The 27,532-nt window shown below is 43.4% G+C and overlaps 1 protein-coding gene across 1 annotated transcript in view; it reads right to left on the bottom strand.

Annotated features, from left to right (window-relative positions):
• The window catches only part of HCN2 (hyperpolarization activated cyclic nucleotide gated potassium and sodium channel 2), a 158,226-nt gene that overhangs the window by 13,720 nt on the left and 116,974 nt on the right, over nt 1–27,532 (bottom strand). Inside the window, exon 6 of the mRNA XM_073594040.1 lies at nt 4,589–4,829. Within this exon, the coding sequence (XP_073450141.1) occupies nt 4,589–4,829 (241 nt within the window). The remainder of the gene's footprint in view (nt 1–4,588; nt 4,830–27,532) is intronic.

The following is a 27,532-nucleotide window of genomic DNA, read 5'->3' as shown; positions in this document are numbered from 1 at the left end:
ACATATATTTATGTACATCCACATATACATTAAATTTACTAATGGGTCTTTTAAAACCACATTTCAAACCTAGATGTAAAATATTAGTCTCTTTATGGGTCAATGTAACATTACTCAGATTATAAATTCCTCCTAATCTGTTTTTAGATGTCAATGTTTATAGACATAATGACAGATTAGAGACTAAAATATTCTTTAAACCTACTGATCGCAATAGTTATTTGCCATTACAGAGTGGGCATCATCCCCTCTGGTTGAGGAATATCCCCAAAGTACAAATAATGCGAGTAAAAAGAAACTGCTGCACCACTAGTGACTTTATTATACAGTCCTAAGTGTTAAAAAGTAGATTTGTAGAGAAAGGCTATAACCCTCAGCACTTACAAAGACATGGAAGCGATATTTGAGGCACATTGGCATATTTTATGCTTAGACAAAATACTTAAGCCTGTACGCCCACCCACACGAAAGCTCATATATAGAAAGGCCCCAAGTTTTGGGGACATGGTAGCCAAAAAAGTATCAGATCCCCCACCAGACCACCGTCCTTTTGGGATAGGGACTTTTTTTTGCTTGTCGGAAGTATAGGGTGTTTAGAGAAGTTTATAAACCCATGAGAGGTTTACATCCACTTCTAATAAGGAATTCCTAATTAGAGAATTCATTACATGCAACACCACACATGTAGTGTATGCCTTGGAGTGCCCTTGTGGGTTGATGTATGTAGGCCATACTAAGAGACTTTTGAAGTATACGTATTGCGGAGCATATTCAGAATATTATACTAGGCATTAAGGACCATAGTGCGTCATTATATTTTAAACTTCACCACAGCCAGGACCCTTCGGGTTTAAAATTTTGGGGAATTGATCGCATCAAACCAGCATGGAGAGGTGCCAATATAGTGAGGGAACTCTTGAGTCGGGAAACCCACTGGATTTTTTTTGACAGATACACTTACTCCGGGTAAGGGTTAAACGTAGAACTCGATATTAATTGTTTTATAAGCGATTACTGAAATTCCAGTTTTGTTTTTTACATTATATTTATTCTAATGCGATATTATTGTTTTAAATTTATTAAATATGTGCGTTTTTTAAATATGAGCTATGAAGTATAGTATCAGTATAGTATAATGTATACACAATGTCTAGATATGAATTTAGGCTTATTGATTGTTTATACGATTAAATTGGTCTTGTGATGTATTACATTTAGGTACGGTTACATTTTATGTTTTGACTGTATTGCTTGATTATGTTATCCTCTGAGAAGCTTCTATTCTACCGCTAATGTGCACCACTATGAAATGGAGCAGTTGGGAACTCAGAAGGTTAATTTGCTGCGATGATGGCTGTAAAATCCTGGGACGCCGCGCCGTAAGCGTGTGAGGACATAACCTTACGGTGACCGGAAATTATGTTTGCATGTCATAGTCAGAGACAACCGGAACTGACCAGCGGTGGCCATTCTTCCCAAGTTTGGTCGTCTCTTATTCTAACGGACTGCTGATAACGCTGACATCTCTTATGGGGCGTACACACGGTCGGACTTTTCGTCTACAAAAGTCCGACAGCCTGTCCGACAGACTTCCGGCAGACTTTCTAACGAACGGACTTGCCTACACACGACCACACAAAAGTCCGACGGATTCGTACGTGATGACGTACACCAGACTAAAATAAGGAAGTTCATAGCCAGTAGCCAATAGCTGCCCTAGCGTGGGTTTTTGTCCGTCGGACTAGCACACAGACGAGCGGATTTCGGGGTCCGTCGTAGTTCCGACGTAAAGATTTGAAGCATGTTTCAAATCTAAAGTCCGTCGGATTTGAGGCTGAAAAAGTCCGCTGAAAGTCCGGAGAAGCCCACACACGATCGGATTACCAGCCAGCTTTAGTCCGTCGGCGTCCGTTGGACTTTTGTAGACGAAAAGTCCGACCGTGTGTACGCCCCATTATACATTCGTTCATTGATGCCAATTTATTGGAAAGTGCTGTTTTAAAGAATTCGGGGACTGCAATAAAAGGTAAACAGGATTACGCTATGTGGAGTTTTTCTTCTATATCAGAGTACTTGTGGAAGTGATATGTAGCTCTGACCCTATCTGTTATGCGCATGACAGCTATTTGAGTATCTCAAGGCTTGAGATTTACTTATGTATGGTGAGTGTGACGCACGTTTTGTGGATCTTGTGTACGGTGCACATTTTATCATTTAACATTAGGACCACCATCTGCTTCTCTGTACTTTCACCACCAATTGTCATTCATCTTTCTCATATGTTTTAACCAAATGAATGCCGGTCATACTATGGACGGATAGGAGCGCTGCTTCAGTATTAGATGGTGCATTATGTACTTGTGGACTGGATACTATTAGGTAAATTAGTGTAACCATACTCCTCTTTGTGTGACTCCAGCCAAAACAATTATTTTTTTAAAGTTTTGTGTAGAGTGGGGAAGAGGAATGGAAATCTCCACAAAATTAACAAATATTCCAATCTTGACAGTTGAAACAACTGTCCACACTCTAATAAAGCCTCTTCTGTTCCAGTGACAGCTATATTTGTATTCTTAATTTTTCTCCTAGTGACAGTAACGTATAAGACAAATAGTGAGGTTAGATGTCCTTAACAGGTACACGGATAGTAATAATTCTTAACAGAAATTCTAACTTAATCCCACTCTACCTTAACCCCTTCCCACCGAGCGTACACAGATGTGCGTACTTGGCTTTCGGGGGTTATACCGGGATGATGTCCGCAGCTGCAGGCATCATCCTGGTACCATTGTTTAGAGCCGGCGATCAGTTATCCGAATATAACAACCGATGCGGCTAAAAGCCGCTCGGCTGTTATACCGGAGGAGCGGGAGGGGACACCCCCCCTCCCGCGGCTCTTACCGGGCCTCCCGTTCGATCGGGAGGCCCTCTGACAAATCGGCTGCCTCTGGCGGCTGGGGGCGGGCTGGAACGAAGCTGTGGGCGGCTTCGTTCCAGCCTTCTAATTGTAAACGCGGAAGCAACGTCATGACGTCACTTCCCGTGTACTCGGCTGCCAATGGCGCCAATTTTAAAAAATACATAGTATTCAGAATCGCTGTTTTCGGCGATCTGAATACTTTGAAGTGCAAAGGAGGGATCCGGGGTCTATAAAGAGTACCTGTCACCACCTATTACTGTCACAAGAGATGTTTACATTCCTTGTGACAGCAATAAAAGTCATCAAAAAACATTTTCTTTAAAAACACAATTTATAAATATATAATTAAATAAAATAAATAAGAAAAAAAAAATTTTTTTTTAAAGCGCCCCTGTTCCCACGATCTCGCGCAGCAAAGAAAATGCATACGGAAGTCGCGCCCGCACATGTAAACGGTATTCAAATCACACATGTGAGGTATCGCCACGATCGTCAGAGCAAGAGCAATAATTCTAGCACTAGAACTCCTCTGTAACTCTAACCTGGTAACCGTAAAAAAAATTTAAAGCGTCGCCTATGGAAATTCTTAGGTACCGTAGTTTGTCGCCATTCCACGAGTGCGTGCAATTATAAAGCGTGACATGTTTGGTATCTATTTACTCGGCGTAACATCATCTTTCACATTATACAAAAAAATTGGGGTAACTTTACTGTTTGGATTTTTTAAAATTCATGAAAGTGTCCCTTTTCCCAAAAATTTGCGTTTAAAACACCGCTGCACAAATACCGTGTGACATAAAATATTGCAACAATCTCCATTTTATTCTCTAGATTCTCTGCTAAAAAATATATATAATGTTTGGTGGTTCTAAGTAATTTTCTAGCAAAAAATACGGATTTTAACTTGTAAACACCAAATTTCAAAAATAGGCTTAGTCATTAAAGGGTTAAACTAGAAGACAAGTTGTGGCTGGAGTTCTAATCTTAACATAGCAGACAATGCAGTGATGAAATAAGAACTATGACCATGTTGTGTTATTCATATGTATATAAGCTTCCAGTAGTAAAGCAGGATTTAAGTGATTACATTTGTAAGCGGTTTGCTCACTGCTAAGCGTAGAGAATGAATTTCAGAGTAGTGTAAAGAAAAGCCTTAAGGTACACTAAACCTAAAATGAAAAAGTTAAACTTGCATTACGTGAATGAGCTACTAATGTGATTTAAAAAAACTGTGAATATTAAAGTTCCCATAGATGTGAAAAATAAGATTGTGTAATAAATGTAAAGTTTTATGCTAGCTGTCATCCTTGACAAAAAGTTAAATGACAGCTGGCAGTGTACTACTATTGGATGCCTTAGCAGGAGGCCACATGTGTATTTGAATATACTGCTTACCACTATACCACTTTAATTTTCCATATCTTCTGTTCTCATAATCTCCTAAGACTATTAGATATACATCCCCTTAATATAATACTTCTATTTAAACCGACTTATGATGACTTCATTAGCATTTAGTTACCTTTCAAGCTAAAGGCAGTAGTTTTAGGCAAAATACAAATAAGAATTCCTTTCCTAGTGCTGTCATGGGAGTTTTACTACATTTGCTTACTAACATATAGGACAACACCACAGCACTACTGTGGTTAAAAAATACTGTAAACTAACCTCCAAAGTAAGAGCCATCTGAGAGTTTCACCTCCTTGTTGCCCTTGGTAAGTACGCTCACCACACCATGCTGGATAAAGTACATCTTCTTGCCGATGGTTCCCTCCCGAACGATATAATCCGTAGGCTGGAACACCTCAAATTTTAGTTTGGTCAGCATTGCCGTGACGAAGCAGGGATCAGCATTAGCAAAGAGTGGCATTGATGCTACCAGCTTTCGGCAGTTGAAGTTCACAATTTCCTGAGCACAAACATGGGTATAACACAGTTAAAAGTAAAACACATCCTTGGTATTGAGATAAATTTATATAATTTACCTGAATAGGCTATTGCAGTTGACATGCTGAATTTCCTTGACACAATGGGGAATATTCATAAAGAGTGTCGTAGACATCTCTTCGATATCAGTTAGGTCACTAGACTGAAATTGTTGGTGCCTATGCCTGATACATGTACCTGTCAGAAGTACTTGAATCTATCGGAGCCTGGCACCAAGGTCTGAGTGTCCATACTGGACACTCCTTTCTCAGTGCACTTCCTCCCCAGCCACTGCATCCTGCACACTGACAGGTGCAAAGCTGAGAAATTTTGTAGTGTGAATAACAAAGCCTGATAGGGAACTGACAGACTATATCTCCACAAGGTCCGCTTTGTTGTCAATTGAGAGCTCATGGCAGTGGATGGATCCCCAGCTGCTATGCAGTCTGATGCCCCGTACACACGGTCCATCGGATTTTCCGACACACAAAGTTTGAGAGCAGGCTATAAAATTTTCCGACAACAAAATCCGATCGCGTCAATTCCGACCGTGTGTGGCCATTTCCGACGCACAAAGTGCCACGCATGCTCAGAAGAAATTCCGAGACGGAACAGCTCGGTCTGGTAAAATTAGCATTCGGAATGGATACAGCACTTTCGTCACGCTGCAATGTCAAAAATAGTTTAATGCAGCGCACTCTCTTCTTTATAATGTGAGAAGAATGAAGTAGTTTTGCTGCGCATATTCACATAGACTTCTCACAAACTTATTTCTTTATTATTTATTGGGATTCCCTCAATATATTTACATTTATCACATCTGACCAAATATTTTTTGGGTTGTTTTTAAATATTTTTTCTTTTTTTCAAGGCTGTTTTTGTATTTGTGTGGTGGTTTGTATTTTTTCCAAGGCTGTTTTTTTTTTTTTTTTGTGGTTTGTATTTTTAAAAAGTCTGATGTTTTTATTTTTTATTTTTTTGTGTGCGTTTTACTCCATAATATTTTTGTGTGTGTTTTGTGTGTCAAGTTACAACAACACCATTATTATCTTGTATTATTGAATCTCAAGGAGATTGTTTGGTGTTGGTGTCTCTTGTTAATTTCACATTGTATATTAGAAATGTACCTGCCTCCTCACAAACAAACTGTCCCTTTAAAAGGAAAACACACATAGGCGAGTATAATTGTAAGAAAAATTCCTTTATTAATGGCTCAGAACCAAACAAAGAAGGAGGCAACTCTGGAGAAACAGCTGAAATGGGTGAAGCCTTTGGCCCCTAGGGCACACATCAACTATTTTCTTGCAAAATTGGTGGCCTGAGGAGTCCATATCTAAGGGAGTGCAGTCTGGTCCCTAAGTCCCAGAGATCCGGAAAGCAGCAGATGACATCTGTGTCCCCAGGCTGTGGTCATACAAGAGGCTGCATCTTTGGCCAGACCAGACTGAACCCAGGGTCATCACTCTCTGGTCTTCCTTCCACGCTGTGGCTGTGGTGGTGCAGTTGTGGCAGCAGGAGGAGGAGGGGCCAACTCACTCAGGTGGGTATTGGGTGTTAGTTCACCACTCACCCCCTTACTTAGGACTTTATAAAGAAGGTCCTCACATAGCTTGCGTTGACCCTCCTGCATGCCCTTCAGTTTGGTGGCAGCCATGCGGACAAAGGCCTCTTCAGGAGTGGGTAAGGCTCTGAGGGACGCAGAAGCCTACTGAATGAGCCTGAGCGCAGAATCCTGCATGTGAGTCGCCTTCCTCGCTCTTTTGTATGGAAGGCGGAGGGGAGGAACCTGCGATTCGGTCAGGCTGCGACTGGTCCTAGGCTTCTCCTGGCTGTCACTTAGCCCCGCCTCCTCCTGGCTGCCACTAACCCCCGCCTCCTCCTGGCTGCCACATTCCAGAGCCTCGTCCTGGCTGAGGTCTTCCTGTGTATGAAAAAGGGACATAGTTTTAGTTTTTTATTCATCAATCACACACACTGGCTGGAAGTCCCAGGTTGGACATCGGAAGCCTCAGCTGGGGTAGAAGGAAGAGTGAAAGGAAGGGTTGAGAGGGATTCCCTGACTCCAGTCTGGTCTGACAGAAAACAAAGTCTCTCATAGTACCACAGCCTGGGGACATAAACGTCATCTGCTGCAGCTCCGGATCTCTGGGAATCCGTGACCTTCTTGCGCTCCCTTAAATAAGTGCTCCTCAGGCCACCAATTTTGGTTTTTAAATAGGGGATGGTTGCTGTGGGGACCACCGGCTTCACCAACTCCAGCAGTTTCTCCAGCGCTGCCTGCCTCTTTTGTTTATTATTATAATGTGGATGTTTCATCTGCCACAGGCAGGGCAGCTCCGTGTACTTTTCTATGAACAGGGGGAGGAAGTTGTGGTCATTGAAGCCATCCATTTTATCTGCAAGACACAACACAAGACAAACCCTAATGTCAGGCAAAACTCTCCTAATCTTGTTACAATATAGGCCTCAATCTAAAATCTTACCTTCGCAATCACGATCGGCGCCTCTGTTACTCCTTCAGCCGCTCACAGATCGTACGTACTAGGCACGCGTGTTACGCTTTATAGACACTGCGCATGCCTGAAACTCCGCCCGCCCCTGACGTTTTTTCTAGTCTATTCCCCGCCCCTTCTCGTTCGGCGCAGTGGGGGAAGAGCACATGGCGGAAACACAGCAGGTGTCTGATAATTACACCAACGAGGAGGAGGAGGAAAGCCCGGAGCCTGAAACGTCCCGATCCAGAAGGAGACGATATAAGGCATCAAATATGTCCTTTGGGGAGATGTTGGAGATGGTCGACATCCTGAAGAAGGCCGACTATGACGGGAAGTATGGACCTTACCCCAACCCCAATGTCAGAAAGGCCAAGATAATGGCGAAAGTAGTCAAGAGTCTGCACCGGAATTTCGGGGTACGACAATCGAAAGATCAGCTCAGGAAGCGGTGGTCGGACCTCAAATTAAGAGAACACGAGCAGTACAGAAAGATCCGGAGAGTGCTGCAAAAAAGTAAGTAGTTGTGCTGTGTTCCTATTCTTTCTGTTTATTACGTTTGTGCTGATCCATGTGCTTTTCTTAATAACGGTTATCCAGTTTAAAATGGCAACTTTCATGTTCATGGGCACATTATTCGTTCGTATCAAACATAGTTCGTTTGGCCATATGCAATTGCCATCATTTTTTGGGGCCTAGTTGTGTGAAAAGAATTGGGCGGTGTAGACGTGTTTGTTACTATAATGAAATGCCAACTAGATTCTGTGTAAGGAGAGGACACTCAGCAGCTGGTTACACATCTGGACGCTGTAGCACTAGTGTGGGACAAAAGAACACCCTTTTTATTAGGGGGGGCCACACAGGTGCTCCAGTGTATGCTATAGGGGGGTCTCCATCTGTGAAGCTTGTACAAGACAGGTAAAGTATTGAAGCTTGACAAAGGACAATAAAAATGTTACATCTTGGAACTCTGCCAAAATAGACAATGCTTCATATTTATAGTTCTGACATTAAATATCTGTGTGCTAAGTAGACCTATTTTTTTTTTTTACATAGGGGATAAAAGACTCGGAGGACACCCCTTTATCCGAGGAGACCACAGACCCCCCACCTCTGGAAGAGGGGAAATCCACCAAAGACAAGAAGAGCAGGAGGAGGAAGACATGGTGGAAATTGTCACAACAGGTGAGTGTCTGCGACCACAGGCTCAGGTAAGAGATGGATGCCGGCATATTTATAATACCTGTTTTTTTTTTGTTTCTCTCTTTTTAGGTGATCGTGATGTTGTGGATCCTGATCCTTTCACCTCTGAAAGTGCCCAGATCCTGATTGGGGAGATCATGGTGTGTAATGTTGCACTGGAAAACAGCAAGAAAAACATCAATGATGTTCTTCAAAAAAATAAGAACATCATTGATGTTTTAGAGCGAGTTTAAAAGCCCTCCAAATCCCTTTGTTTTTTGGTGTGCTACAATTTATGAAAATTAAAAAAAAAAATATTAGAAAAGCCAAATTTTGAAGATGCACACAGTGTGTCAACATGTGCTATCTGCCATCACGGGAGATCAATGGACACGTTTTGGGGGTGCAACCCCTTCCTCAATAATAAAGTAGCTGTGAGGAAGGGGTTGCACCCCCAAAACACGTCCCTTGATGCCCCATGATGGCAGCTAGCACATTCTTAAATTTGTGTGCATCTTCAAAATTTGGCTTTTCCTGGGGTGACTTCACCCCATCTGAACGCAATATCAAACTCAGTTTGTAAATACTCACGTCTGATATTGCCTTCAAGTTCTACCAAATGTGAACTTTGTAAGTTCAAGATTTGTGTCTTTCTTGTTGGTTTAAAACATGCCTGTTTTATCTTAAATGGACATTTCTAATTTTTCTAATGTGACCCCAAAAATTGTTATACAACAAACATGTTGGTTTGTTTTAAAAACCTTTTCTAAATGCACATGTGATTGTGCTGGTATTAAAAAGATTGTTAATTAAGATTAAGATTGTGTGGATTATTGTCTCAACGCTACAAAACTTTTGTTGTGCTGTAATGGGTTTTTCTTGTGACAATGGGTGTTATTTCCTAAGGGCAAATCCACTTTGCACTACAAGTGCAGTTTCAGTGCAGTTTCAAGTGCACTTGTAGTGCAAAGTGTCTTTGCCTTTAGGAAACAACATCCAACAGTGCTTTGTAAGGTTACACAATCACGCCAATTTCAGGACTTACCACATTTCTCTCAGGGTCAGCTAAAACAAACACAAGCAGGAAATGTCACCAAACCTTGGTTTTATTTTTTTTTATTTAAAAAATGTTTTAGACATTGTCTGACATATTGATGGCCCCCCTACCCGCAAAGAATTCAAGGTATCTTAGCCGGACATCACGGGCACTCAGGGAGGGCAAGCCAGGACGGCCACTTTCAAGCGCCGTCAGGGTTGGTTCATTAGGAATTCCGGCCTCAGGCCCAACTGAGCCAGCATAGTTGGCAGAATGTTTCCGTAAAAAGTTGTGTAGAACACAGCACGCCAGGATAACGCGATTCAGTTTGTACTCCGCCATATGTATGGGTGTAAGAAATAGGCAGAACCGGCTGGCCATGATTCAAACGTGTTCTCCACCACTCTTCTGGCTCTGGCCAGCCGGTAATTAAAAACCCTCTGGTCCGGGGTGAGGGTCCTCATCAGGAATGGCCGCATAAGATGGTCCCCCAGCGCAAATGCTTCATCCGCAACGAAGATGAATGGGAGTCCTTCCACATTGTCTTCTGGAGGTGGCAAGTCCAAGCTGCCATTCTGGAGACGCCTGTAAAACTCTGTCTGGGCGATGACTCCACCATCGGACATCCGGCCATTCTTCCCCATGTCCACATACAGGAACTCATAATTAGCCGACACCACCGCCAACATCACAATACTATTGAACCCCTTGTAGTTGTAATAGTACGACCCCGAGCTGGGTGGTGGGACGATGTGGACGTGTTTCCCATCAATTGCCCCTCCGCAGTTAGGAAAGTCCCACCGCTGGGCAAAGTGGGAGGCCACAGTCTGCCATTCCTGTGGCGTGGAAGGAAACTGTGTAATCAAAACAAAATAAAAAATTAGTCATTTTGCACATAAACATAGAAAACAGATTAGACACAAACATTCTTGCCCAACATCAAGCTAACATTTTTATGAGGGAATTTTTTAAGACCAAAGTATAAGGTACACCTATCAGATCCCCCCCCCCCCCTCATGGGCCATTTCTAACATTATAGGGGGGGCTCTGGAACAGGTAACCCTCTCCACTTCATTGAGATATGAATGCCTAAATAAATGCCTAAATAATGGGTATTACTTTGAACAGCCCCTCCTTAGTTACACTATTGGCAGCCCACTGGACAGGTAAGAAGTGTCATAATACAAAGATATAAATACACACTGTACACATTTGAGCACATTTGGACATTCTGCTATTACCTATCAAGATAATAATAGTATACAAAAACTTGAAACAGTACCATTTGAAAGTATACAGGCAGGCCCTTGCACTACATGCTTTGGGGAATTCATCCATAAATCTGACCACAAAAGAGGTGGGTATAGTGTGTATGGGTTTGGCAAAGTCAGCAGATAGATGATTGAGGATAGATAGAGAATTGTTATCAGCTGACTTAGCAGTTGGGAGGAGGGAGGGTTCCAAATGATTTGGGGACCCCCCAAAAAAAGCCTCTGGCACTCTGCCTGAATTTAAAGCACAAATCACATTTCTAAACATTTTGGGGGGTGTTTGGGGTAAAGCACTACTATGGAGCTGATAAAATACATTAAGTGACCACATGAGGTGAATATAGGGGCAGGAGAGCATGCTGGGGAGGTAAGTGAAGGCAAATATGTATGAAGGACAACAAAAATAATTACATAAAAATCCAGCATGCATGAGGACAAAGGGGACATTCACAGCATATTACAATCATGGTAATTAGGGAATGAGGAAAGAAATGCAATACATTAGCAAACATTAAATACAATAAAATGTGATATTAAAGGATAAAAATCTTACCTTAATATAGTCCTTCTGCAGGACCTGTATGATGGCAGAACAGGTCTCTGGGATAATGATCCCCAGAGCCTGGGGGGGAGATGCCTGTCGAGAACGTCAAGTCCTGCAGGCTTCTCCCTGTCCCCAAGTACCGCAGGGTGGCGACTAGCCTCTGCTCCGGAGTGATGTCTTGCCTCATGCAGGTATCCTGCCTGCTGATATAGGGGGGTCAGCAAAGCCAACAAACGGTGAAAAACGGGGTCCGTCATCCGGAGAAAGTTCCTGAAATCATCAGGATTATTCTCACGGATCTCACGGAGCAAAGGCATGTGACAGAATTGGTCACGCTGGAGCAACCAATTCTTGGTCCATGAACTCCTCCCCACCCTGTTCATAGACTGGACTTGTGTCAAGGTCAGGATCCCAACACCAAGCCCCCGCACAGCACGAACTCTACGATGAGTACGTACACGCAACATGGCTAGAAAACGGTCAGCTGCTCAGAAAGAAGTAACAGAACGCACTGAAGAACAGCAAGGCCTGTGAAGAGCGACCTGAAAAACAGCAACGAGCGGACAAGAACGCAATGAATAATCAAATACGAACTCACTGCACGCACTGAAGAGCAGATACAAACCCACAAGCACAAACTGAACAGCAGAAAACGATCTGAAAACCACGAGTCTGAAAAAGCGCAAATCGTCTCTCACCAAACTTTTACTAACACGAGATTAGCAAAAGGAGCCCAAAGGGTGCTGCGCTTGGTTCTGAAATGGCCTTTTATAGTCTTGTCGTACGTGGTGTACATGACCGCGTTCTTGGCGATCGGAAATTCCAACAACTTTGTGCGACCGTGTGTACGCAAAACAAGTTTGAGCCAACATCCGTCGGAAAAAATCCTAGGATTTTGTTGTCGGAATGTCCGATCAATGTCCGACCGTGTGTACGGGGCATAAAAGTGGATTTTTTTATTCTTAATTCACAAAAAGTACCTTATATTGCTCTCAGCTTCCTGAGAACTACCCAAATTTGTTGTCTGTCAGTAATGTAACTGAAAAAGATGGAAATGTTTGCTGGAATTAGGTGCAGATACTTCTAAAGGGACCCAACACCAGAAAACTGCCATTAAAGTGTAAGTAAACCCCCCTATCGCTTTCAGCCAAGGAAGCTGCCATCTTTGCCTCTGTTTAATCTCCAACTGCCATGATGCTGCACATGTGATTAGTTCTGACACCGGCCATTGGATGGTTTGACAGTTTGGTTGAGAGCACAACCAAAGGGAGTGGTACATTTCCGGCACATGCCGTAAATGAAACAGTTTTATGCATGTGTTTACATCCGCTTTAAGACGTTCTTGAATTCCCCATCTGTGGGGAATGTGAATCTGTGGAAGGGGGCAAAGTGACTGTAAAGGTGGTGTAAAGTGTTTAAAGCCTAACGTGTATAGAGTCAGAGTTGGAATTTCGCTCCGGTTTTTACCATTTTTTCTGTCCTGACGTAGAGGTAACGGCAAGTGAAAGAAAATCTACAACAGGGACACTGACCAAAAAAAATCTAAACGGGCGTTCTAGATTTCCCCTACGCTACTAAAGAAAAGCATTTTATTATATCTGTATTGCGGTTTTGAGATTCTCCTCACTTCCGGTCTGGTAAAATGTCAGCAGGACAGGTAGGACTGTCAGGATTATCAGGTAGGAAGATAGGTTAATGTAGTTAAAGGGAGTAGTAGGGGCTCACAGAAAAGGAAGGCCAGCCCTGGGTTTGAGCATCCAAACAGATTTGCCAAGGGTAAAGATGTGCGTGGGGAGGGTGGGGGACAAGCTCAGAGGTGACAGCCCTGGATGTCACTGCTACCCCTAACAGCCAGGAGAGCAGCCCATCTAGTTAGGATGGTAAGGGTAGTGCAGGTAGGCAACTTTGGCACTCTAGCTGTGGTGAAACTACAAATCTCATCATGCCTCTTCCTCATGCCATTGCCTGTCTTCCAATGTCTCATGGGACTTGTAGTTTCACCACATCTGGAGAGCCAAGGTTGCCTACCCCTGGCCTAGACAGTTGGTGGTAATAGGAGATTCTATAATCATATAGACTGATAGAATAATTTGTCGCCAGGACCGCCTCAACCAAATGGTTTGCTGTCTCCTTGGTGCCAGGGTTCAGCATGTGGTGGACCGGGTTGATAAATTACTGGGAAGGGCTGGGCATGACCTAGCTGTTTTGGTCCACGTTGGAACCAATGACAGAATCAGGGGTGGAATGAAAACTCATGGGGCCCCTGGGCATTAGTAGATTATGGGGCCCCAGGCTTACAGATGGCCACCACATGGCAGCCATCTTTTTGATGCAACATTAATGTGGGTATACCCATGTGGAGGGGCACCATGCTCGGCGACAGGCAGAGTGGCAGGGGACTTAAAGCTGGCGACCCAGTAAAGGCACCAGGAGCCTTTCATGGGCAGTGCCACCTTAACAGCATCATGGGGCCCTGGGAAAAATAATGCAACACACACACACACACCCCTTTTCACCTTAGTGCTTAGTGTGGTAGGCAGTTGGCAGGAAAAGTCTGTTAAAAAAAAGTTGCAGGCTCTGAACTGCGTTATGTGCAGTTGTGGAGCCAGCTGAATAGTGAACTGCTGTGGTTGGCCTCAGACCGGCCAGTGGGACTTATGAAAAAAAGCCATGCTTTATGTGTGCCATGATGTCCCCGCACAGGCATGCACCCAGAGCTGCCCTGCTGCCAGATCCGAGGCTGAGCTCAGCAATGCACGATTCAGCTGCCTCTGAATGGTAACAAGTGGATTTTTCATGGGCATTTTTCTCCTCTCTGCGGACAGGTGGCAACACAGCCACTGATTTTCCAACATGTCTGTTAAACAGAAGTCGATTGTTAGACTTCTGCTGAGTGGCAGTGGGTACACATAGCTCATAAACTATACACACAGAGCATACATACAGACACAGAGTATACACATAGACAGACGCACAGTATACACATAGACAGACGCACAGTATACAGTGCGTATTATAATCGGGCAGACCCCTGTCTGCCCCATTATAATATTAGATTATAATCGGGCAGACAGGGTTCAGCCCCTATTGGTGGGCGAAATGGGGAAAGATGTGGGAAAGGGCTATGGCAGGTGATATGAAGGTTCCCATGTTACAAACAACCATTGGAAATGGTACTATTTGTACTAAAATAAAAATATGCAACATAAGTGTGCAAAATGTGACAATAAATTAAAGTGTTCACCAGTGCCAGAAGTCTGCCAAGCAAAATAGGCGAGTTGGAAGCCCTGGTGCATGAGGAGAACTATGATTGAATTAGTATTGCTGAATCTTGACTTCATTCTTCACATGACTGGGCTATTAACCACTTCCCATCCAAGGTATGTCATATGACATCCTTGACTGCAGCTACAGGCATCATCCAGTTATCTTTTAGAGCTGGTGATTCTGTGCACTGTAAGAACAATCATAGCTTGATCATTCTTACAGGCAACGGGAGGGGACAGCCCCCCTCCCGCTGCCCTCCTGTGCCATCAGGGACCTGGAGAAAGAATCCACGGCCGCCGGATGACGAGCATAGAGATGACCATCGGAGGCCCGGGCGTGACGTTATGACAAAGCCGTGATCGTGGCTGGAAAGCATACAATCGTTCATTTTCTGATCTCATGCTTTCCAGCCTGGAGGAGAGATGTGGGGTCTTATAGACCCCATATCTCTTCATAAAGAGGACCCGTCACTCACCATTTCTATTACAAGGGATGTTTATATTCCTTGTAATAGGAATAAAAGTGATCAAAAAATAAAGAGAAAGTGTAAAAATAAAAAAATAAAGTAAAATAAACAAAAAAAAAAAGTAAAGCGCCCCCGTCCCTGTGTGCTCGTGCACAGAAGCAAACGCACACGCAAGTCCCACCCACATATGTAAACGCCATTCAAACCACACATGTGAGGTTAGAGCGAGAGCAACAATTCTAGCACCACACCTCCTCTGTAACTCTAAACTGGTAACCTGTAAAAAAAATTAAAGCTTCACCTATGGCTCCATGAGTGTGCGCAATTTTAAAGTGTGACATGTTGGGTATCTATTTACTCGGCGTAACATCATCTTTCACATTAGACAAAAAAAATTGGGCTAACTTTACTGTTGTGTTATTTTTTAATTAATGAAACCATTTTTTTTTTCCCAAAAAAAAAAAAAAAAGAGTTTTAAAAATTGTTGCTCAAATACCGTGCGACATAAAAAGTTGCAACGACCGCCATTTTATTCCCTACGGTGTCTGTTAAAAAAAATATATAATGTTTGGGGGTTCTGAGTAATTTTCTAGCAAAAAAATGATGATTTTTACATGTAGGAGAGGAGTGCCAGAATATTCCTGGCTATGATCTCTTTCCAGGGTAAAACGGAAGGGTGGTGGTGTCTGTCTCTATGCGAGAAGTGATCTCAAAGCGAGTGTGAAAGAGGACTTAGTTGCTGGAGAGTGTGATGAATCATTGTTTAAATGTTACAAAGAATATAACAGAATATGTAAAAAGGAAATTTAAAAAGGTGAAAATTCAAAACGAATGACAGATTACAAAAGATAGGACAAACCCCCAAAAAATGTTCAAATATATTAATAGTAAAAAAGGTCAGGTCTGAGCATGTAGGCCCTTTAATACATTTGCCTTCTCTTTGTCCCCAGTCACCCACTTCAGATTATTTTGTAAATACTTTCTTCAGCTCTGTGTATACAAAGGAGCATGGGTGAGCTGATGTCCCTTAATGGGGGTGGTAGTGACACAGCCCCAAATGATCCACAATGGCTCAAAAGTGATATGGTCCAGAAATATTTAGACAGAATAAATAAAGCACCTGGACCAGATGGCATACACCCACGGATCCTAAAAGAATTGAGCTCTGTCATTTCAATGCCATTTTTTCTAATTGTTTAGGGACCCGTTAAGGACTGCAATAGCACCACTGTATTGGCATAGGGCCAATGTGGTGCCCATATTTAAAAAGTGATCAAAGTCTTTACCAAATAACTATAGACCTATTAGTTTACCTTCTATAGTCAGGAAGATACTGGAGAGTTTAAGAAAAGACCACGTAATAGATGAATTGTTCTGGAAAAAATATTTCGAGCAACAGACAACATGGATTCATGAAAAACAGAAGTTGTCAGACAAATCTGATTTTTATAGGTAAAGTTGATCCAGGGAATATCTGATTGCCTCTCGGGGGATCAGGAAGGAATTTTTTTACCCCTGCTGTAAGCAAAATTGGATCATGCTTTGCTGGGGTTTTTTTGCCTTTCTTTGGGCATAAGATTGCACAATTAAAAAAAAAAAAAAATCATACAATCCCATATACACATATGGAATTGTATGATTTTTATTTTATATTTTTTTAATTTTAATTTTTTTTTATTGGGTGAACTATATGGATTTGTGTCTTTTTTCAACCTGACTATGTAAAAAATTGGGTAAATCTCTTTTGCTGAGCCCAGAATAGCAGTAAAAAGTCTGAGAGGGATTTCTAATCATTCCCCATTTTATACAAAACTAAGAGAAAACATTTTGACTGGATATACACTTTAAGTTATCCCTACTGCTTTATTTCACACATTTAAATATTTAAATGCAGAGTCCTAGTGAGACAAATCACTATACGTATGTGGCCTAACAACTAGTATTATTATTATACAGGATTTATATAGCGCCAACAGTTTACGTTGTGCTTTACAATGTAGGGGGGGAGGGGCGACATTACAATACAGAAGGAACAGGAGGGCCCTGCTCATGGAGCTTACAATCTAAAGGGAAGGGGAGGTGGTACAAAATGTAATCACTGATGGGGATGACTGGACATACTGGGTCAGGGAGTTCCAGATGATGGGAAAGGCTCTGGAGAAGTCCTGGAGGCGAGGATGGGTTGAGAGGAGGAAACGAGAGCAGGAGGTCTTGGGAGAAAACGATATCTGCTGATGAGGTTGGTGATGTAGCTGGGGGGCGATGTTGTGGATGGCCGCGTTGTGTTATGGTTAAAATTTTGAATTTTATACAGTGGTTAGGGGAAGCAACTAGTACAGGAAGACTGCATGGTAAGGAATATTGGTCCAAAATGTGCCAGGTTAAATCTATAAATTGTGATAATGGTGCTATTAAGAACTTCTTTCACCTGATCCTCAGATCAATCCTCAGGGTTTTCTTTACTACAATCCATCTAAAACGTTGAGCTTTACTAAGCTCAGTATAATACATGTTCAGTATTTTGATTACATTTAGCAACTCTCATCAATTTTCCTCTCCTGCCTTGATCAATTTTGAGACAGACAGAGAGACTGAAAGATGAACGAAACTTGATGGTTTAGCAAACTCAAATTAGTTGCAAGATTGAACACGTATGGTTTTTGGAGCAACTGATCAGTTCTGAAAGAACTGCTTTTTCTTTTTTTTTTTTTTTCTCAAAAACTTTAAAATTACAAATGATTTGATTGATGCAGGTGAATTCCCCATTTGTATTGCATCAAAGATCATTTCAGACATGCCACTGATTAAACTAACTGGATTGAGTGATCCACAAAAACTGATTTGTGCATAGCAAGCGATATGTTTATACACAACTTCACTATTCTTTCACCTATGTTTTATTCAGAGACAGGTACTTCTCTACAGAAGTAAACAAAGGTTTTGCTGACTATAGACTATGTATGTAGGTACAGTTCCCTTATTCTCTTAGCTAAGGAGATATGTCAGAGCACACTCATGCTGTGCAGTCAGTTTTTCCATCCACTATGGTATAAGGCAACTGCCACTTGGAGAGAAAAATGGGGTTTAGACTGAGCAGTAAAATCCATTTTCTGGAGTACAGTACAGGGCAAAGGATCTTAGTCTTAAAGCATGGATTATAGAACGCTTCCTTTTAGGTGACTGGACACAAAAACAAAGGGAACATTCTACTTTAGACAGAAATTCTACATTCTCCCTACTATTACCAGCTAGTCTCAAGTTTTGCAGAAAGCGATGGGCAGATCATAAGAACAGAGGGGAGGGACCTCCCCTGGTAAGTCAAAAAAGATATTTTGACTTGCCTGTAAATTCCATATCTTGGAGTACAATAGAGGACACAAGCTGGATATTCATAGATCCTGGGTTATAGCCTGCTACCTTCAGGTGATTGTATACTGGCAAAGCTTTATTGGACATGCTACCATTAACCCAACTACTCAGGAGACCTCAGTTTTTTAGCAAGCAATGCAGCTTAACACAAGACCAGAGGGGAGGGTGTCCTGTGTCCTGTTCTGTACTCCAAGATATGGAATTTACAGGTAAGTCATTCCTATTGACTTAATTGTACAGTACAAGGCACAGGCCGGAAATTCATAGACCCTGGGACATGCTCAAGCAATAAATAAGAAGGGTGAGCAACAAGGCAAACAGAATTCCTCTCTCTCTTTTCTTCTCCCTCTTCTTCTATCCTATGCTCCCTCACCCACATCTTCAATCTCTCCCTCTCTAGTGGCATCTTCCCCTCCCCTCTAAAACATGCGCAGATCACTCCCATTCTTAAAAAGCCCTCACTGGACCCTACCGACCTGAACAACTTAAGACCCATCTCATTGCTCCCATTTACCTCTAAACTTCTAGAACGCTTAGTCTACAACAGTCTTAGCTCCTACCTCAATGAAAATAACCTTCTTGACCCCTTACAGTCTGGCTTTCGCTCGCAGCACTCCACGGAAACTGCCTTACTAAAACTCACTAACGATTTACTAACTGCTAAAACCAACAGCCAGTACTCCATACTCCTACTACTTGACCTCTCTGCGGCCTTTGATACTGTTGACCACCCGCTCCTTCTCAATAAACTACATTCCCTTGGCCTCCAAGATTCTGCTCTATCCTGGTTCTCTGCCTATTTATCACAGCGCTCCTTCAGTGTCACCTAAAACTCTGTCTCCTCCTCTTCATTGCCCCTTTCTGTGGGGGTCCCCCAAGGCTCGGTTCTTGGACCCCTTCTCTTCTCTATCTACACCTCCTCCCTTGGTCACTTAATAACTGCCCACGGCTTCCAATACCACTTATATGCTGATGACACCCAAATCTGTCTACTCCTCACCTCACTCCTTCAGTCTCCTCTCGCATTACTAACTGACATATCAGCAGGGATGTCGCACCACTTCCTTAAACTAAATCTCTCTAAAACTGAGCTATTAATATCCCCCCCGCCCGTGCCCCCTCCCATGACTTTTCCATCAAAATCAACAATGCAACCATCAGTCCCTCCCCTCACGCCAGGGTACTAGGTGTAATCCTAGACTCTGACTTGTCATTTCAGCCTCAAATCCAATCGTTGTCAAAAGTTTGTAGAATTCACCTCCGTAACATCTCTAAAATTCGCCCCTTTTTAACAAATGAAACCACCAAGCTCCTCATTCACTCCCTTGTTATCTCTCGCCTTGACTATTGCAACTCCCTTCTTATTGGCTTACCTCTCCATAGGCTATCCCCTCTTCAGTCTATCATGAATGCTTCTGCCAGACTTATCCACCTTACCAACTCTCTACTCCAATCCCTACACTGGCTCCAAATCACCCAGCGAATTAAATTCAAAATACTAACCACAACATACAAAGCCATTCACAACTCTGCCCCGAGCTACATCACTAATCTTGTCTGCAAATATCACCCAAATCGACCTCTCCGCTCTTCTCAAGACCTCCTGCTTTCAAGCTCTCTCATCTCCTCTTCCCATGCTCGTCTCCAGGATTTCTCCAGAGCCTCTCCCATCCTCTGGAACTCGCTACCTCCATCTATCCGGCTATCCCCTACTCTTGCTACCTTCAGGCGATCCCTGAAAACTCATCTCTTCGGGAAAGCCCATCACGTCTCCAACTAATCTCCTACCACTTCCACCAGCTCATTCTCCACAGTTACAACCTTTTGTACCACCTGCCCCACCCTATTAGATTGTAAGCTCTTCTGAGCAGGGCCCTCTTAATCCTATTGTATTTTATTGTATTATAACTGTATTGTCTCCCTTTTATATTGTAAAGCGCTGCGTAAACTGTTGGCGCTATATAAATCCTGTATAATAATAATAATAACTGAGTCAACAGGACCAACAATAACAAGGGTTAATTGACCCAACAGAGCACTTTTACAAGACCTTGCAGCTGAAAGCTGCATCCCAAGAAGCCTGGATGTCCACCTGGTAGAACTTTGAGTAGGTATAAAACTAAAAACCAGGTGGCGGCCTTGAAAAGCTGGGCAACAGAGGCTTAATGTCGGAATGTCCAGGAAACTCCCACAAATCTAGTGGAGGTACAGGCAGACAGCTACACTGGCAGTTACCAGGAGCCTGAGATTGCACCCTTGATCTGCTGATCGCAGATGCAATGCTTTACAGGCTCCTAATAAAAAAACAAACATAAATGCACATGCAAAAAGATGTGTATTTATTCTTTCTTGTTTACAAAGGTGCACTTATCCTTTAAGAATGGGAGGCAGAGAGAAATCTCTTGGGGTTCTGTGCCTCGCACCAGGCAAATAATGATTTCCAGGTACGATAGTACATTTTTATGGAAAGTGAAATTTCTGGCTTTGAGCAATGTGGGAATGACAGAGTTAGAGATACCCCTGACCATCTAGATCAGAGTTGCCCAACCGCAGGTCACATGTGGTCCGCCACCTCCTGCTCTGGGATGGCGTTTCGGCAAGCCCAGAACTCGGGTTCCCGACCCGCCATCCCCGAGCATTAGTGTGCAGAATGGAGCCGGTGCTAAAGGAAGCAGAGCCAATGCTTTCTGTATGTCGCCGACTTCTGTCACAGGTGGAGTGATACCAAATGTACTCCCGCCTGTGACAGGAGCGATACAGAAGGCATCAGCTCTGCTCTCCACTGCAGCCACATGCTTCCTCCAGTGCCATTTCCTTTCACACCGATGCTCGGGGATGGCGGGTCCGGAACCAGCCAGCAATACCCACCAATAGTACCTGCCAGCAGCACCCACCGGCAGTACCCACCTGGGGGACAGCAGCAGCCAGCGATACCTGCAGGAATCCAGAGGAAGAAGTGACGATCAGGTCTGCTTGTCTCTTTTTCAGGCGGACCCAATCGGGCCCTCCATTCACCTCTATAGAGTGGCACATGTAAATGGACATGTGTCCCTTTACACCCACCTATATCTAATCTGATCCACTTAAAAAGAAAGAAGGGGATCCGTCTCCTTCTGTCTGGGCAGATTGGATCCAAGGGCCCATAGAGTAGAGCGTGCTGTGTCCGTGTCTGCTCTACATATGCAGAGCAGACACGGACCTGTCATCTGCCTGCTCCGCTCATTGTGGCCCGCAAACGGTTACCAAGTCGCTAAAGTGGCCCTCGCTCTTCAAAAGGTTTGGCACCCCCGATCTAGATCTAGCTTTCATCAGCTATATCATTAAAGCCAGTGACTAAGAAGCAGGATGGAAATGTGCAGGCCCTGAGAAAAGTGGTTTGGTCTTGTTATTTTTTTTGGATCAGTCAAAGCAGAATTTCCACTGGGAAAAGGCATATATTAACTAAAATGGATGTTGGAATGAGCCTATTTCCCTTGGTCCAGATTGCAACAGCTAAGGTGATATACCTGCCAATTAGGTCTGAATAGTACCTTGGACGTTTGCAGATAGTTGAAGGGAAGTTCTTCAGAAGAAGGTTGTCTAGGTACCCTGTTGTCTTTTACCCTCTTAAGAACTCAGGGCATTCAAAGGGGTGCAAGCACCTTTTGGTTACAGAGGACAGGCCAAATGGCTGTGTGACAAATTGGAAGTGTTTTTCTCCTACTGCAAAGCACAAGTTGCGCTGATGATGCAGGTAAATAGGAATATGTAATATGCATCTCGGTTGTCTACTGATGCCAAGTAAAAAAAAGACCTTGCAGATTCCATAAGAAACTTTGGAATACGAAGATACTCATTTTGGAAGTCCAACATAGAGTGAATACCCCTGTTGGGTTTTGGCACCGTGAACAGAACAGGTTTAAATAAAAACCTTTGTAACCCTCCTCCACAGGGACAGGAAAGGCCACTCCCTGGTATTAGAGATGGTTCAGGGCAGTCTGCATATCTAATTGTCCTTGAGAATATTTTGGTTAGTTTGACAGAAGAAAATGAAAAGGGGGTAGCGTTTTGAAATCATTTGAAACCACAGGGTCTGGGATGTCTGTAACAAAACTTTAACAGATGTTCACTTTCTTAGTAGGTTCTTTGCTCCAAGTCTTGTGCCAAAAGGAAGGACTGGAGTTTTGGCTTTAAAGATAAAGCCTGAGGTGTTAGGGCACTCTTCTTGAGGAAGCTGAAACCCCTGGAGGATGGGGGGAGGACATTTTCTCGTGTGACACTTTGATAAATCTGTCAAGTGCTTCAGTCAACAAATTTCCTCCTTTACAAAGTAATCTAGAGTGGGTGACTGGGAACAAAGAGAAGGCAAATTTATTAAATACTTTCTTCAGCTTTGTGTATACAAAGGGGCATGGGGGACCTCGTGTCCATAATGGTGATGGCATTGACATGGCCCCTAATGATCTAGAATGGCTCAAAAGTGATATGGTCCAGAAATATTTAGACAGAATAAAGGTGGATAAAGCACCTGGACCAGAAGGCATCCACCTTGGGGGAAATGGTTTCCTCGACTCCAGTGACATCTCTGATTAGTAGCAGTAGATTCCCAGGTGTTTGTGGACAGAGTGGCAAATCTGAAAACAAAGTGGGATCAAAATCCCCAGTTTGTAACACTTGGCATTTAGACTTTGGACCCAGACAACAGGGACGAAGTCTTGCTTGCCAATTATGTCATCATGCTAGCCAGGAGGTCTGTGAGTACAAAACGGACAGTGAGCTGCTATCCCAGGTCTTAGTGATAGGCGTGCTTTCTCATTATATGCCTGTTACTCCTGTTCTAATGTGAGTGTTTTTAACCCTTGATCTTTCTAAAATATATTGCAGTATCAAACTATATTAGCCCTTTTGCTTTTACATGTGTGCTACACAGAAAATGATCTGGATACAGATATAGGAGATGGGTATTGCCGGTTCACTTTCCCCCTTAAAGGGGACATATGTGAATTTGACCACAGAGCTTAGATGAGGTCCTTGATTGGAGCATTTTGGAGAATCACAGGGTGAAGAGTGTACACAATTTGGTTGACGCACAAAGTGTTATTATTCGATTCACATGTAAAGAAGAGGATTCGGACACAAATGTTTGTTAATGGGACTTTATACTTGATGAGCATGAACTGTCATATTTTCAAAGGACACTTTTTTTTTTTTCTTCTTTTTTTTGGTTTGTTCACACGATTTGTTTTTCACGATTCATTATTAGTGGATTGGTGGGCAGAGCTTTAGATTCTTGTTATTATAAGTATTCATTAGGGACCCAGAATTCCGGGACACCTTTGGGTGGGAACAGAACCTCCAAATCCTAATTACAGGGACTTTGGTCAAGAAGGGGTTAATGTGTCTGCATCAGTGCCCAAAAATGGAGGAGGAAACAGCCAACAGAGTGAGCTTGACGGCTGGTAAAACTGCTCTTTCAGACCCCATTTCAGAGGCAGAAGAGCTTCTAAAAACCCTGTAAGGGACGAGTGTGACTAGCAGTGAGCCAACCCTTTATCTTGTACAAACTGATGTACTATTTTGTATCTAAAGCAAACAATTTTTCTGATAGCCTTTATTGAAAATTAAAAGGACTGTTAGCATTTACCAACGTGCTTGGCTGATGATCCCGGGGTTCCTCAAGTTCAAAATATGGATAGAGAGGAGGCTCATCCTAAAGATATGGCCAGTCACCCTATAGAACAGCCTCTAAGAGTGGACTTCAAAGGTCATAGCAGGTTTGGGTAATTGTAAGGACCCCATGCGGGAGACCTTGAAAGTGAGCAAACTCTGGCTGCTCTAACTCTAAACAGGAGTGTGCAGCATCAATAAGGGTAGTAATGGTGTTCTTAAAGTTGAATTAAACCTCCATAAAAAGTCTTCTCAATTGGGCCCCAGGAAATTTTAGCCATAATGTGCAGGTATGCACAGTATATTAGCACATTATAGTAGACTTATCGGTCTAGTAATCTTCTACAGTACTACGCTGTCAGCGCTCCCATGAATTTTGGTGCATACAAACCAAACATATTACCCATTTTTTTGGTAAGATTTAACAGATAATGGAACACAGAGTAAATTTTATATTACATATATATATATATATATATATATATATATATATATATATATATATATATATATATATACATACACACACACACACACATACATACACACAGCTGCTTGGATGATTTCTGTATGAAAACCCACGTGACTAAATGTGCTTGCTTGTGGCCACTGCTGTCTATGGCCTCAATAAGACCTGGAATTTAGCCATTGGAATCAGACATGTGGCACAAAATTCCTTTCTAGATAAATATGAAAAAGGGCCAGCAGAAAACCCACAGGAAAGCAGGAGTGTCAAATTGGTGGAAACTACCCAAGACGGTACTAAGGCCCTATAACGTTAGATCACACCCCATACAAACATGTGCTCAGTCTGAACCAGTGGGTTTCCCTTGTAAGTTTCCCTTGCAATCTGCCATGTGCAGTGCAGAAAGTGTCCGCAGAGGGGTATTCAGAACAGCTGCTGCTGTGGGGAGAGAGAGGAAGCCTTCTGTGCCAGGCACTGTTGGCAGATTTAGTTTGCTTAACTGGGTTCCGAGTAGCCAAGAACGTGGGGACTGGAAGCTGTTGTTGCCATTTCTGTCTACAACACTTCACTTCTAGCCTCAGTGGACACACTGGCCCCCTACTACACATCCCCTTCAACCTTGGCAAACAGATGACACTAGAAGTCTGAAAAAACACAGCCGTGCTCTTGAGCGCCTGTGGCGTAAGAAGAAGTCCCAGACAGATTTCAGCCATTATAAATCTGTCCTCCAAAAATACATTTCCTGCCTCCTCACTGCCAAGCAGACCTACTTTCTCTCTCTCATTAATACCTGATCATCCCGTCCCCATCAACTCTACCTTCAACTCTCTACTTCATCCTCCACCCACCAACTCACTCACTCACTGCCCAGGAGATTGCCAATCACTTCAAAGAGAAGATTGATACAATTCATGAGGAGATTTCTACTGTTTAGTACTGATGTATGAGCACTGATCACCCTCCACGCTTTACACTTTATGCGCACAGGTACAATCATTACTTCCCTCCTTCAACTCCACCACTATAGACGAGGTTGCTAAACTACTTGCGAACGCTCATCTTACCACCTGCCCCCCTGGATCCTGTTCCCTCGCAAATGCTACGTTCACCCTCCGGCTCTATTCTACACACTCTAACCCACATCTTCAATCTCTCTCTGTCTTCTGGCATCTTCCCCAACTCTCTAAAACATGCACCTGTCAGCCCCATACTTAAAAAGCCCTCACTGGACCCATCCAATCTTACCCCATCTTCTTGCTCCCTTTTTTATCCAAACTCCTTGAATGTCTGGTCTACAACCGACTGAGCGACCACCTTGCTGATAATAGCCTTCTTGATCACCTTCAGTCTGGATTTCGTCCTCAACACTCCACAGAAACTGCTCTCCTAAAATTAACAAACAATCTACTAACAGCCAAAACCAATGGACACTATTCTTTACTACTACTCCTGGACCTCTCTGCTGCCTTTGATACGGTTGACCATCCCCTCCTCCTCAAAAAACTCCACGCCTTTGGTCTCCGTGACTGTGACTCTTCTCTGGTTCTCTTCCTACTTATCCGATATATCAGTCTGGATGTCACACCACTTCCTCAAACTTAATCTATCTAAAACCGACCTTATAATTTTTCCTCCCCCTCGTACCTCTTCCCCTGATCTTTCTGTCAAAATTGATGGCACAACTATATATAAGCCCATCCGCACATGCCAAGGTCCTAGGTGTAATCCTGCACTCTGAACTCTCCTTTAAAGCGTAGTTCCACACAAAATTGGAACTTCCGCTTTTCGGAACCCTCCCCCTCTCCGGTGTCACATTTGGCACCTTTCAGGGGGGAGGGGGGTGCAGATACCTGTCTAAGACAGGTATTTGCACCCACTTCCGGCATAGACTCCCATGGGAGTCTACGCCTCTTCCCGTCCCCACCGCGCTGTCTCCTGGGAAACACACAGCTCCCAGGAGAGAGCGGGGACCACTTACGATGCGCAGCGCGACTCGCGCATGCGCAGTAGGGAACCGGGAAGTGAAGCCCCAACGCTTCACTTCCTGATTCCCTCAACTAGGATGGCGGCGGCAGCTGCCGAGAACCGAGCGGGTTCTCGGTGTCGCCTGCCGACATCGCTGGACCCTGGGACAGGTAAGTGGCCATGTATTAAAAGTCAGCAGCTGCAGTGTTTGTAGCTGCTGGCTTTTAATATTTTTTTTTTTTGGCGGTGTGGGTGGACCCCCGCTTTAAGCCCCACGTCCAATCACTGTCCAAATCTTGCCGCCTCAACCTCCACAACATCTCCAAAATACGCACCTTTCTAACCAATGACACAACAAAGCTCTTAATTCACTCCCTGGTCATCTCTCGCCTTGACTACTGCAACTCACTTCTCATTGGCTTACCTCTACATAGTCTATCCCCCCTTCAATCCATCATGAATGCTGCTGCCAGACTCATCCACCTTCCCAATCACTCTGTCTTCTACTTCTCTCTGTCAATCCCTCCACTGGCTTCCCGCTCACCCAACAGATTAAATTAAAAATACTAACAGCTATTTACAAAGCCAGCCACAACTCTGCCCCCAGCTACATCACTTGATCTAGTCTCAAAATACCAACCTAATCCTTCCCTTCGTTCTTCGCAAGACCTCCTGCTCTCTAGCTCCCTCATCATCTCCTCCCATGCTCGCCTCCAGGACTTTTCCAGAGCCTCTCCAATCCTATGGAACGCCTTAACCCAATCTGTCCGATTATCTCCTACTCTTAGCTTTTAGACGATCCCTGAAAATCCTCCTCTTCAGAGAAGCCTATCCTACCCACACCTAACAACTGTATTTTCATTTTTTCCCATCAGCTCATCCCCCACAGTTATTACCTTTTGTCTCTACTTGACCCTCCCTTCTAGATTGTAAGCTCTAACGAGCAGGGCCCTCTGTTCCCTCTTGTATTGATTTGTATTGT

Source organism: Aquarana catesbeiana, linkage group LG01 (assembly GCF_042186555.1).
Source record: "Aquarana catesbeiana isolate 2022-GZ linkage group LG01, ASM4218655v1, whole genome shotgun sequence".
NCBI classification, from domain to species: Eukaryota; Metazoa; Chordata; class Amphibia; order Anura; family Ranidae; genus Aquarana; species Aquarana catesbeiana.
The sequence above is the reverse complement of the archived record's forward strand: the minus strand, read 5'-3'. Positions and strand labels throughout refer to the sequence as shown.